Source organism: Erinaceus europaeus, chromosome 12 (genome assembly GCF_950295315.1).
Source record: "Erinaceus europaeus chromosome 12, mEriEur2.1, whole genome shotgun sequence".
NCBI classification, from domain to species: domain Eukaryota; kingdom Metazoa; phylum Chordata; class Mammalia; order Eulipotyphla; family Erinaceidae; genus Erinaceus; species Erinaceus europaeus.
This window is the reverse complement of record NC_080173.1, coordinates 102,122,867-102,136,853: the sequence shown is the minus strand read 5'-3', so window position 1 is coordinate 102,136,853 and position 13,987 is coordinate 102,122,867. Positions and strand designations below refer to the sequence as shown.

Genomic DNA, 13,987 nt, shown 5'->3' with positions numbered 1-13,987 from the left:
GCACCACCACCCGGCCCCACCACCATTGTTTGTTCTCGACAATAACTTGTTTTTGACAATGGCCTTGGTTCCTTCCCAGCCTAATAACACGGATGCTGCAGAGAGATCCAAAGAGAAGGGCGTCTCTAGAAGAGATTGAGAACCATCCTTGGCTTCAAGGAGTGGACCCGTCACCAGCTACAAAGTGCAACATCCCTCTAGTGTCGTACAAAAACCTGTCGGAAGAGGAGCATAACAGCATCATACAGCGCATGGTGCTGGGCGATATCGCGGACCGAGACGCCATCGTTGAGTAAGTCCGCACTCACCCTCCAGGGGCCGTGGGGCTGGGTCCCTGACGGAGGCTTTGTGCACACTGCCAGCACCTGCAGGCTGGGCAGTGGGGAAGAGCCCCACTGGCTGGGCTTGTGCCCTTGGTCTACTGCCTGGATCGTGGGCATTACGGTACTTCCGTCTGGTAGTGGGGCAAGCAGCCCGTGGTGTGGGAGTCAGTGAGTGCTGAGCCTTCCTGTCGGACGGCCTACCTCTGTACAGGCTTGTGCACGGTCCCTGGTCTCCATAGTGAACAGGACGTGTGGCAGCACCCCACGCCCCGTGTTGAGACTGCGTGGCAGGCCGGTCATGTGCTCTGTAAGTGGCCATTTACTGAACTCTAGCTGTGCACATTTCTTATCCATGGACACACAGCCCGACATCCCCAGAGTAGCTGTGAGAGAGACCACAAGATCCGCAAAACCTAAAACATTTCCCTAGCCTGGTAGAACCTTAGTCACAGGCACCTGGAACCCACAAGGTGCACAGGGTGTTAAGTCCTTTAAACTAAAGTTGGAGTCCAGGGAGAAACTGTTTCTGGACGAGGTCCTGCCTAGGAAAATACAAAGCATTTCCACAGAGACTCAGATGTGACTTAACCTACTGAGAGAAACAGGTCTGAGGAAAAGAGGCAAGTTCAGGGAGCCATCAAAGGGCGTGACATCAGGAGCTCACATGACTGAGTGAGAAGAGGAAGCTGAGAGGCTGCAGCCTAGCATGATGGGCTGTGTCACATGCGACACCCAGAAGGTCTTGGTCCTAAGAATGACGGTGTCTGTATAAAGGATATGGTCTTTAGGGTGTTTGTAGTTTACCAAAAAGGAAAAAAAAAAATACCAAAAAAAGCCCAGGTTTGGAACTTTGAAGTACAAGTTCCTCCAGAGTCAGTCTTTGTGAGTTTTCACTGAGTGACCCACAGCCACTTAGATGACCTTCACAAACAGGAAGAGCTGGACACTTGCTCCTCTGGCCAAGGACCTCACCAAGGAAGGTGTAGAAAATGAGTTTTGGGGACAGGCAGGATAGCTCACCTGGTAGTTCACCTTCTTTGTGAGGCCCACACCGAGTTTGAGCCTATGCCCATCACACTGAAAGGAGTTTTGGTGCTGTGATATCTTACCCTCTCTCCTTCTGTCTCTCTCTCTCTGTCCGGGAAAGTCCACCTGGAACAGTGAAGAGGACACAGTGGCAAAAAGGAAGAAAATATTTCATTTTTTAAAAGATTTTATTTACTTATTAATGAGAAAGATAAGAGGAGAGAGAGAACCAAACATCACTCTGGTACATGAGCTGCCTGGGATTGAACTCGGGACCTCATACTTGAGAGTTCAATGCTTAACCACAGAGCCACCTCCTGGACCACATGGTATTTCATTTTTATCTCCCTGAATTGGCCTGGTATTCTTGGATAAATAAATATGTAATGTTTATAAGGGGGGGGGGGGTTACAATAGTTGAGGTACTTGCCTGTGCCCTTGTGAGTTTTTTCTCTGAGGGAAGCCAGGACTGGAGTGTTGAAGATGACTCTGGTTGACTGCTTATTGGTTCCCTCATGACACATCAATAATTCCAGATGGTTTGCAGCTGAAGAAACCATTCTTACTTTGAATTCCACTTGTAGGGCTCTGGAAACTTGCACCCCATCCCATCCTCCCCACCACCATTTATTTTTATAGATTTTTTAAATAGTTTCTTTTATTTATTTTAGATAGTGACAAACTGAGATGGAAGGGGAGATAGGAAGAGAGAGACAGAGAGACACTTGCAGCTCTGCTTCACTGCTTGTGAAGCTCCTCCCTTGCTGGTGGGGATCCAGAGGCCTAAACCCAGGTGCTTGCTCAGGTAGTATGTGCATCCAGCCCAGTGCACCACCACTGCCCCTTACTATGACCCCGCTGTATGTTTCATGAAAAGTCATCTGTGTATTTCTTTGCACCTAAGTATTCATTGTGGGTTTTTAAAAAATTTTTTAATATTGATTTATTTTGGATAGAGACAGAAATTGAGAGAGTAGAGGGAGAGGTAGTAAGGGAGAGAAGGAAAAACACCTGCAGTCCTGCTTCACCATTGCTCATGAATCTTCCCCCACCCCAGCAGCTTGAATCCAGGTCCTTGCATACCAGAACTCTGTGTTCTACCAGATGTGCCACTGCCTGGGCCCTGTGCGCCCTCTGGAAGGCTGCCGTATCCTTTCCCACAGTAGGACAAGTGCAGGAGAGTAAGCAGGGCCATGAAATTGTGTTCCAGTGCATGTTCACAGAGCCTGGTAATGGTTCCGTGGAGGCAAGTGAGCCAGTTTAACAAAGGAAACCCTTGGACACAGACATTAAATTTTAGGTGATGGATCATTGCCCTTTCATGTGCGTCTAGAACAGAAGACCAGATGTCCAGCTGAGCTGCATTTGGGGTTTTCTTGCTACTTTAGCATATTCAATTCGGGTCTTTTTTTTTTTTTTAGGACAATCTAAAGAACTGCAAGTTTCTTCTTGTGCTTTTTCATGATTTTTAAAGAACCCAAATCATAGAGTTTTATTTGCATGTGCACGTGTGTGTGTGTGTGTTGTGTGTGTGTGTGTGTGAGAGAGAGAGAGAGAGAGTGTGTGTGAACACCAGCTCTGCTTATTATACACCTGCCCTGCTAATGTGGCTGACACCCACTCCCTTGTCTCCCTCAGAGCCCTGGAGACCAACCGCTATAACCACATCACAGCCACTTACTTCCTACTTGCTGAGAGGATCCTGAGGGAAAAGCAAGAGAAAGAAATACAGACCCGGTCTGCAAGCCCCAGCAACATCAAAGCCCAGTTTAGGTGAGAGAAACTTCACTGCCTTTAGCAAGTTAATGTTTTGAGACAGTGAACTGTCTAATGCTTCCTAATGGGGGAGAGGGGAATTTGCAGGGGTGACAGCCTCCTGGGCCTGTGGCTCCTGGTCACCAGTGATGCCTGTCCCTCCTGGCCTGCATGAGAAAAGTGGCTGTGGCCTGACCTGACCAGGACGGTGTGTCCACTGACCAGCTATCCTCACTAAATGTGATTAGACGTAGCATAGACTTGGCTGTTTTCCTTTAGTCCCCCACCCCCAAGAAAAATGGCCATGCCCTCCCTCATTTATTTGAAATAATTTGAAAATAATTCTGCAATGTTACCATGGAATTTGGGGGATATGATCACCCAGTTGACTTATTAGTTGTCCGGCCTTGGGAGGGTACTTACCCTCTCTATGACTTAGTTTCCTGACCTGTGGAAGGAAAGTACAGTGCTGCCTGCTTCCTGGGGCTGTGGTGAGGGTGAAGGAATTGATGCTGGACTCCAAGTATTGTGATTGTGACTGTCACCAGCAGAAGTGCTTCTGCAAAGTGCGGGGTGCACTTGTCCTCCCCTTCCTCTGCTTCCTTTCCCTCCTCTCATTCCTCTCCTCATGTGTCTCTTTCTTCTGCTTTATTAGATTTCTTTTTTAAATTTTTTAATATTTATTTATTCCCTTTTGTTGCTTTTGTTTTATTGTTGTTTTTGTTATTGTTGTTATTGATATTGTTGTTGGATAGGACAGAGAGAAATGGAGAGAGGAGGGGAAGACAGAGGGGAAGAGAAAGACAGACAACTGCAGACCTGCTTCACTGCTTGTGAAGCGACTCCCCCGCAGGTGGTGAGCTGGGGGCTCGAACCAGAATCCTTATGCTGGTCCTTGTGCTTTGTGCCACGTGCACTTAACCCGCTACACTACCACCCAACTCCCAGATTTTTTTTTGTGTGTGTGTGCTTTTTCCTTTAATTATATAATTCGTTTATATTGAGAAATTGTTTGGAGTGATCTGTTTATAGTCTTCAATTCTCATCGCCGCTGGCCAGTATCTCCTTGTGTTGATCACCTTCATAAATTTGCTGTGACACAGGGCTCATCTCCCCCTTACAACATAAGATTCATCATCTTCCCCCCTCCCATTGGATGAATAAAGCCACCAAGCTAATCTAATCTAGTCAGATTTTCAACGCACTTCATTCTCTCCTTTCAAACCCATTATTTGGAGGGATTATCAACCAAGACAAATGTAGCCCACTTTCCTCAAACCTGCCACTTACTACAGACCCTCACATTACCTTTTGCTTGTTCCTACGTTCTGGAAGGACCAGACACCTTACTGTAAGATAAAACTACTCTCCATCCCCTCCTTTAAACAAACAAACAAACAAAAACCTCCTTACCAGTAACTTCCCTACTCGCTCACTAACACTAGCACTGCCCACACAGTCCAGACAGCTCTTCTCCCAGCAGCACAGGATATGGGAGCCACGCAGTGCCACTCACCTCCCCACAATGCCACGTTTTCACAACTGCAGTTTTCATAGTTGGCTCAAAAACAGTATGGCCTGGATTCACCTGGTAGATTTGATTTAAAAACATGTATACATATGCATATATGTGCACACATACACATATTTTTAATTGGGAGAAAAGTGCTTTAGACATGTCAATTTGAATAGGCATCAAAATAAAAAAAAATTTAAAAATCCTAAAAACTGGGGAGTCGGGCGGTAGCACAGTAGGTTAGGCGCAGGTGCGCAAAGCTCAAGGACCGGCGTAAGGATCTCGGTTCGAGCCCCCGGCTCCCCACCTGCAGGGGAGTCGCTTCACAGGTGGTGAAGCAGGTCTGCAGGTGTCTATCTTTCTCTCCCTCTCTCTGTCTTCCCCTCCTCTCTCCATTTCTCTCTGTCCTATCCAACGACATCAATACTAACTACAACAATAAAACAACAAGGGCAACAAAAGGAATAAATAAATATTTTTTTTAAATCCTAGAAACTACTTTACAATAAAATTTAAATAACTGGCAGCTTAAACAATGAAAAATGAGGAATGCACAAAGAAAAACAAACTTATATAAAGCATTCCAGTTGATAAAATGGAAAGGCTAGTTTTATGGTTCGTTTTTTCAAGAAACTTCAGTGTAAACTCTAAGATATTACAGACATATCTTCCATGTTGATTTTAGGTGCCAATGTTTAAAGGTTCAAATTCTACCTGCAAGGTTTATCAGAGAAACACTGGAAATGTCCCAGTATTTGCAAAGTTTCATGTTTTGGCAAATATTGTAAATCTGTAATTGGTTGGTAATGAGAAGTCGAAGAAAACCCATCTTGTAACTATTTCTTTGTAACTGTTTCATTCAGTTAAAATTTCTGTTTAAAAACAAAGCATGGAAAGGGATACTTTGACATTCTCATCACAAAGTTAAAAGTTATCTTTCTTTATCCACTTGTTAATATAACCCATGGGGTTGTAGTGATTAAAAACAGGTTTTCTGAACCTAAAACATTCTTTCCTCAACATCTAACAACAAACTTGCCTGGATACGTGGGTATGAGTAGGGAGTGTTAGTAATTTAAAAGAAGAGGGAAGTCACTTAAAGTGCCCTCGGCTTGCAGTGTCTAGGCTACTGCTTAGAAGGAAGTGGCAGAGAAGAGGGTAGGACGTGAACTTAGTAACCTGAAAGCATTCTCTAGTGAAAACTGGAAAAGGACTGGGCCCCAGGCAGCAAAGGGACACTTGGCTGTGAAACAGCCAGAAGAGTGGCTTTGATCCAAACTCTCTAGCATGAAAAAGCCAGCTCTGAGCAGAGCAGAGCCACCACCCCGCAGGCCACCAGGTCCATGTAGGAAGTTAACATCCACCCCCTCTTTTGGAGAAAGAACTTGTCTGTCCTAAAAGTGACTCAGTCTGTAGTGGCCAAGTTGGTTTGACTTCATTACACACAGGGGTCATCGTGCTCTGAGGAAAGACTGAGTTTCCAGGCAGTTTTTCCTTTATTCTCCTGGGGATCCTGGTGTGGAACCCATGTCAGGGTTCTCCTCCCCCTGGGCCCCAAGGCCTGTGGGAGGTGGTGGATCTCTGCTCTCTTGCTTATAAAAAGCTTGGGCCTAGGTTGCTCTGCTGCTGGGTGTGTGCATTGAGCCACATCGCCTGGCATGCAGAAGCCTAAACAGGGTCCGGAGACTAGGTTCCAGCAGTGACTAGTGCCAGGCAGAAGGGCAAGAGGTCCCAGTAGGGAGAGCCAGCCATGCGGGGTTGCATGTGAGATGGAGACAGGTGTGGCCTGTTGGCTAGAGGGGCCCCGTGAACCTTCTCAGAGGGCGACCTCAGCACCCGCATCCTCTCAGAGACCTACCTGCCAGCGAGGAGAGCCATGGAGGCCTGCCACAGAGGTCCCCAGGGTGGTCAGGTCCTGACCCGCCAGAGAGGCAGGCGGTGCCTTCCAGGAGGGCCACACGGGTGGGCGAGGCTCGACCTAGAAGGCAGTGAGCACCCGGCAGAACTCCGAGTACTGGTTGGGTGAGGTGCTGACTGGCGGTGCCTTTAGGGCTGCCCTGCAGTGAAGGAGACCATGAGATGCACTGGGCTGTTGTAGTTGGGTTGCTGGAGGGGCACTGAGGGCTGGGGGGCGAGCTGGCCAGGTAGGTGCCCGCCTGCGTTGTGCACTTGACCCAGGTTCAGGCTTGGAGACCGCACATGAAAGGTTCTATGACAGTGTGGGGAGGAAACTGGTATTGTGGTGTCTCTCTCCCTTTCTCCTCCTCTCCTCCTCTCCCTCTCCCTCTCCCCCCTTCCCCTTTTCCCTCTTCCTGCCTACTTCTTCTTCTTTCCCTCTGTCCTCCTCTTCCCCTTTCCCTCCCTTCTTCTCCTTCTTCCTCCTCCTCCTCCTCGCCCTCTCTCCCTCTCCACTTCGCCCTCTTCTTCCCTCCCTCTCCACTTACAGTACCTCCCTCTCTCACTCTCTCTCCCCCTCTCCCTTTCTTTTTTTTACCTCTCCCTCTCCTCTCCTCCTGCCACTCCTCTCTGGTTATCTGAATGAGAGGAGAGAAGAAAAGTGACCCAGAGTGGAAAGACTATATATAAAAGGTCCCAGTTCACCTAAAAATCCCCAACAAAACAAACCACGTTTGATCACTTGGTGTTGATAAAATTCTAGAAGACAAACTCCATCCCCAAGAGAAAGGGTAAGGCTGTGAGTTACGGAGGATGCCTGCTGAAAATTTCTGAGTTTTTTTTTTTTTTAAGCTATAGATTTAATTGGATTTTATTTCTAGAGTAACATATTTGGTGTGAAACAAAAATGTCATAGCATGAAAGCTGTGTTTTAAATGTCCCTGGTATATATGATTCTTCTGGACAGAGAGGATAGTTGAGAATCCCAAGAGTTTATTCAAAACAGACTTTAGATCTCATTTTCAGGTCTTTTTCTTTGGTTTTTGTTTTTGCTTTATTGAGGGCTCATTTACAGTAGAGTCTCTTTTTTTATTCTTACCACCCTCCTCCTCATAGGTAACTTCCATAGTTCTCCCACAGTCTTGGGAGTTGGTCTTGTTCCCATTTTTGTATGTTCAAGTCTGTGTATCCACATGAGAGAAAGCCTTCTGTAGTTGTCCTTCACCCCCTTACAAGCACTGTTCTTGTTACTCAAGGAATTCGAGGCTGAGAGATAAAATCAGAGTTTAAGTGACAGTGAATTTTGCTCTTTCTAACTCTTGTGTGGTCATTAAAAGGTTTGTGCATTCACACGTGGCTTATTGAGCACAAGTTTAACTGCTGGCTGGCTGGAGACTCCTGTGTAGGACAGAAAGGGTCTGCTTTGCACTTCCACCATGTGACTAAGTTGTCACTTACCCAGCAAGTTAGACACCACCTGTCTCCAGGCCACACACAATGCACCTTGCCCCACACCGCCCCTGCTGGGTTCACAGATGTGGACTGAATTTATGGGGCAGCTGCTTTTTGTTCACTCCCCCTCCCATCTCAGGTGCGCCAGCCTCGCCCCAGCCTCGCCCCTGCCGCCCCCCAGGTGTTGTGCACCCCCAGCCCCAGGTCCAGCCTGTGACCTGACCGCCCTCTCTCCCCCGCAGGCAGTCGTGGCCCACGAAGATCGACGTCCCGCAGGACCTGGAGGACGACCTGACGGCCACCCCACTGTCCCACGGCCCAGCCCCCGCGGCCCCGGCCACCCGCGACGGCGCACTCAACGGCCACCGCGGCCGAGCCGATCCCGCAAAAGACGAGGCGCCGGAGGCAGCGGGTTCGGGGCCCACGTGCTTGCCCCCCGGCCTGCCGGCGCCCCGCAAGTGCCTGTTCCGCGTGGAGGAAGATGACGAGGAGGACGAGGACGAGCGCCGGCCCGCGCCGCCCGCGCAGGTGGTGCTGCGCCGCAAGCCATCGGTCACCAACCGGCTGACCTCGCGCAAGAGCGCACCGGTGCTCAACCAGATCTTCGAGGAGGGCGAGTCGGACGACGACCTGGACATGGACGACGGCCTGCCGCCCAAGCTCAGCCGGCTGCGCGTGGACATGGCGTCGCCGGGCCCGGTGCACAAGCGCTACCCGCGCCGCAAGAGCCAGGGCCGCGGCTCCAGCTGCAGCAGCTCCGAGACGAGTGATGACGACTCGGAGAGCCGGCGACGGCTGGACCCGGACGGCGGCCTGACGCACCCGTGGCACCGACGGGACAGCAGCGAGGGACCCCCGGGCAGCGGCAGCGAGGGCGACGGCGGCGGCCAGGGCAAGCCCAGTGCGGGCGGGGGGCGGGAGCGGGACCGGGCCGGGCGCGGGGAAAGGGGCGCCGGCACTGGCGGGGGCGGCGCGGGGGGCGGTCCGGGGGGCGCAGGGGGCAGCTCGCGGCGCTGTGCCGGGCCCGGCCACTCGGGCAACTCAGTGCAGCTGGCGGCAGGGCCGAGCCACTCGGTGCAACTGGACGTGGGGCCTGGCAACACCATGCAGCTGGACGCGGGGCCCGGAGACTCGGTGCAGCTGGACGTAGGGCCCAGGGACTCGGTGCAGCTGGATGCGGGGCCCAGGGACTCGGTGCAGCTGGATGCGGGGCCCAGGGACTCAGTGCAGCTGGATGCGGGGCCCAGGGACTCGATGCAGCTGGATACAGGGCCCAGGGACTTGGTGCAGCTGGACGCAGGGCCCGGAGACTCCATGCAGCAGGACGCAGAGCCCAGGGACTCGGAGCAGCTGGACGCGGGGCCCGGAGACTCGATGCAGCTGGACGTAGGGCCCAGGGACTCGATGCAGCTGGATGCAGGGCCCAGGGACTCGGTGCAGCTGGACACAGGGCCCGGAGACTCCATGCAGCAGGACGCAGAGCCCAGGGACTCGGAGCAGCTGGACGTGGGGCCCGGGAACTCAGTGCAGCTGGACGTGGGGCCCAGGGACTCAGTGCAGCTGGACGCGGGGCCCGGGGACTCGGTGCTGCTGGATGCAGGGCCCAGGGACTTGGTACAGCTGGACGCAAGGTGCGCCAACCCCAGCAACTCCATGCAGATGAACTCGGGGCCCGGCAACTCAGTGCAGCTGGCCGCACGCGGTGCAGGGGAATTGGTGCAGAGCCTCAAACTGGTGGGCCTCTGCCTGGGCTCCCAGCTGCATGGCGGCGCCAGGTACCTGGTGGACCCGCGGCGCGGGGTGCCCTTCTCGGGGGTGAAGGTGAAGGTGCAGGAGAAGTCCCTGTGGAAGATGTGCGTGGGCTCCGGAGTGGTGGGCCAGGCCCCCGCGGCCGGCCCCCTCCAGTTCTTCTCGGAGCGCGTGGCAGACAGCCGCGAGCTGGAACGGGTTGCGAGCAGGAACCTGAAGAACAGCGTGCTGCAGCTGCCTCTGTGCGAAAAGACCATCTCTGTGAACATCCAGCGCAACCCCAAGGAGGGGCTGCTCTGTGCCTCCAGCCAGGCCAGCTGCTGCCATGTCATCTGAGTGGCTGGCTCTGCTCAGAGCGCTGTCTGCGAGGCAGGAGTGAGGAGCGAGTATTCACTCATTCTGTTTGCTCCCCTGCCAACCTGACAGTGCATGGTCTTTGTGCATGCTGCTAGACCCACGTCTTCTTTCCAGCTGAGAAGTCTAGTGCTTCATTTTCACGTTATGATTTCCATGTGGATGACCAGGATTCAGTTAGAATGTGTATTTGGAACCCGACACAAACAGAGCACTTAGGAATTTGATGTTCTGCATCTAACCTAGAGAAAGGCAAAAACAAACAAACAAAAAAACCCTGTCCCGACCTTGTGTGATGTGGAAATTCCTGCTCTCAGGCACACTCTGTGGCATCTGAGACAGAACCAAAGCAATAACGTTGAGCTGCCAACAGGCCTGGGCCCGGGAGCTGCTTTGCTGGACTCTCCCAGGCCTGTGAGAGCAGAGCACAGCCTCTGCACTGAGGACCTTAAACCACGATTTCAACACGACCACACCTGTTTGTCTTAAGCTCTAGTGTGAAGAGAAAAGGGGAAAAAAAAGTTTGGGTTTTCAAAACTTAGCTGAGAAAGACTTTGTTTTTTAAAAGGTGAGATTCAAGTACGCAGATTGGTCAGGCAGCTTCCCCTGAAGCCCTAAGTTCCCAGCAGACAATCTGTAACGTGAAGAAGTCGCTAGCGGTGTCTTGACTCTGCCGGTAGAGTGTGTCTGACAGCAGAGGGATGGTGCTCAGTGTCACCCTCTTCCCGTAGTCCCCAAGGTCCTCGGGACGCACCAGAGCAGAGCACTGCAGGGCCTCCCGGAGGGCAGAGGCATGGCACAGGTTGGCAGACTCAAAGCCCTGTAAGTTCTTGTGAAGAAATGCGATTTGACTTTTAGGAGTTTCTTTCGTCACTTGCATTCTTTTACATCCTCTAATCCAGCTGGCTGTGAAAACTGACCACACAGTACACAAAAGGAAAAAAATTCACACCAACAAAAACACAGTTTGACTTTTTAAAATTTTCTTGCTGAAAGTATTTTTCACTCTGCCTTCCTGCCAAAACAATAATCAAAGAACCCTTGCTTTGAGCAGTTCCTGCGCAAAGACTATCCTTGGTGCAGATAACCGTCTCCTCTGGCATTTTATCTGGTAGACATAGTATATGGCAGGTCACTACTTCTGGGGGGCCCAGAGGCTCCTTTCCCCACAGTGCTCTAGGGGCCGTGAAGCTCACGCCTGGCGACACTGGCCGTAGGGTGTGGCTGGGCCTCCGGCCATCTCACACTGACCGACCCCTCATGTCTCTCACAGGACTGGCAGCCTGGCTGAGAGTGGGCAGGGCACCCAGGGGACAGCATTCCACTGGCTTCAGTTTCTCCAGGTGGTACTGAACCTTAGTCCTCAGACCCTTTCCTCAGCACTCTGAATTTCACAGTATACTCACTAAACTAGTTGAAGCTGATACTTCAATCCTTTTTCCTTTCTAGACCGAGCCTAGATGTGTCTGAGCTACAGCTCCCATTGATCGTGACGTTTCTGACTGAAAGCTAACAAGAATAGACATGTGGGTGAAGCCATAGAACACATTTGCTTGAAATTCTTGAGCAGGGATCTTATAAAGGGCCAGAAATAAGATGTGTGGTTCACAGAGCTAGTGAGCGGAACATCTGTATTGAACGTAGGAGAGGAGTTTACACAGGGCCTTGGCAATAACGTCTTTGTTGTAGCTGTTCTCCAAGTCATGTAAATAAACACTTTCCTGTGAGTATGTACAGCCTCAGAATGGCACCTTTTAACCAACCCCTCTGTGTTTGCTCTTTGATTCCGACTGGGTTTTTTATGCTCAGATGTATATATGGTGCTCACGTTAGGATCAGCGGTGTTGACCATTCATGCTGCATAGCTGTGTGATCGCCTTGTTAGTCGTGTGTGGTTGGCTGGCCCTCTGGGTCCACAGGCATCTGTCTGAGTGGCGTCTCACTCGTGTGCTCATTAAGTGAAAGACTGTGCATGTGTCGTCTGTCAGCATATGTTGTCACGTGAAAGGGAGGGAGCAGACAACCATTACGTTACGGTAATACTGGACCAAACTACTCACTCGCTCTAAACAATCTCTTGTACCCCTTAACCTGTCCTCAGAAGTTGCATATAGTTACGGTAGTGTGTAAATTCAATATTGTGGAAAAGCAATTAGTCTTGTATTTTTCTGTGTGTATGTATATATATACATATATGTGTGTGTATATATATAAATATAAAATTATGTACTTCTGGCAATTCTCCCTGTATTTAAAGATGTGACAATCTTGACACCAATTTTGAAAATAGCCGCTGGACTGAGTGAGATCTCGAGCTGTTCCTACCAAGTAAGAATTGGTCTGTGCTTAGAGGATGCAGGATTGTCAGCTGGCTTGGCCAGTCGCTTCCATAGCTGGTTGATTCTCCTCATTGTGTGAACACGGACAGGTATGCGGCACACAGGCAAAGAAGCCCAGATAATAAAGAACAGATTGGTGTTCAGCAGTATGAACCGCGTTCCCTGTCGTGTCTCTTCTCGTGGGTGCACCTTCCCGCATAGACAGCAGCTGAGCTGTGACTGCTCCTGCTCTGAACTCAAGGAGAAAGACTCACCCGCAAGAGCTGAGGAGCTAGACAGCAGTCACCCCGACCCCAGCAGAAGCAGGCTGGCCTGCAAAGTCAAAAGGCAGTGCTGTCGAGTGGAGGTGGAGGCCAGACCGATGTCCGCACCCCCCGTCCAGCTCAGGGTCAGAGGGTGCCTGCTTCACAGGGAGGGGCCTTTCCTGACCTAATGCTCTTGCTGCCTTGCCTGCAGACTCCCAGAGACTCACCACTTCTGCTCCTGCAGGCTGTCACCAGACCCAGGGTCTCCTCTGAAGCTGTCCCCTGCCAGCCTGGAGGACTTGAGCTTAATTTAACCCTGGAATGGGGACTGTGGTGAGCCCAGAGACAGAGGACTGGGTCGGGGTGAGGGGTGCTTGAGGAAGAAGTGGGGCCACAGAGGGGGAACATCAGGGGCACCTGGGATCTCCATCTCCCTTCTCTCTCTCTCTCCAGCGTTATCTCTCTAGGCCTTGGTGCCAGCACAGGAATCTACTCATCCCAGCAGTGTTGTGTGTGTGTGTGTGTGTGTGAATTAATGCTGATTTGCAAAATTATAAAGGGTATAAGTCTGTACCATTCACCCCACCACAAGAGGTCAGTGTCCCCATTCCCTCCCTCCATTGGGAGCCTCAGTAGTTTTCTTAAGGCTACACATATGAGTCGACTTATTTCTACAACTGTTTATTTGTCCATTTTTTTTCCCTAAGGTCCTGCCTCCTCTTCCTAAGTCACACATACACCTACTACTATATCCAAATGTCTTCCTTCCCTTTTCTCTCCGGGTTGTGATGAAGATGGGATCCAGAGCCCTCTGGGCATCTTCCCCTGACATTTCTCCCCCTCTGGGAGTCTGGACCCAAGATCTTTATGGAGAGCAGAAGGTGGGAGTTCTGGCTTCTGTCATTGCTTCTCCACTGGACATGGGTGTTGGCAGGTGGATCCACACCCCCAGCCTGTGTCTGTCTGTCCCTAGTGGGGCAGGGCTCTGGGGAGGGGGGGGGCTCCAGGACACATGGTGAGGGCGTCTGCCCAGGGAGGTCAGGAGGGTGTCATGGCATCACCTGCAGTTCGGTGGCTGGAAGGCAGCAAAATATAAAAATTATGTATAGCTCACCTCCCAGATGACGCCCCCCTTTCAAGCGCTGATCCACTGGCACACAACGCCAGATGTAAGTTCACCTCCCCAACCTCACCTACCCTTTCCTCAGGCAGAAAGAACTTCAGGACAGAATGGACTGAGGAGTGAGCGGTGCCTGGCAGCCCAAGCTCACAGGTGTGGCTCAGGCAGCCACTGCAGAGAGGAGGGGTGTCTGCAGGAAGACTGAGGGATGG

General features: G+C 51.2%; 1 protein-coding gene across 2 annotated transcripts in view; it reads left to right on the top strand.

Moving 5' to 3' along the window:
- Positions 1-12,553, top strand: part of SNRK (SNF related kinase) — a 62,195-nt gene extending 49,642 nt beyond the window's left edge. The window contains exons 4-6 of one of the 2 annotated variants that reach the window (XM_060204880.1): positions 80-292; positions 2,988-3,122; positions 8,211-12,553. In XM_060204880.1, coding sequence (XP_060060863.1) covers positions 80-292; positions 2,988-3,122; positions 8,211-10,053 — 2,191 coding nt within the window. In that variant the 3' untranslated portion in view covers positions 10,054-12,553. The remainder of the gene's footprint in view (positions 1-79; positions 293-2,987; positions 3,123-8,210) is intronic. The other variant, XM_060204881.1, reaches the window with a different exon arrangement.
- Positions 12,554-13,987: the final 1,434 nt, after the last annotated feature.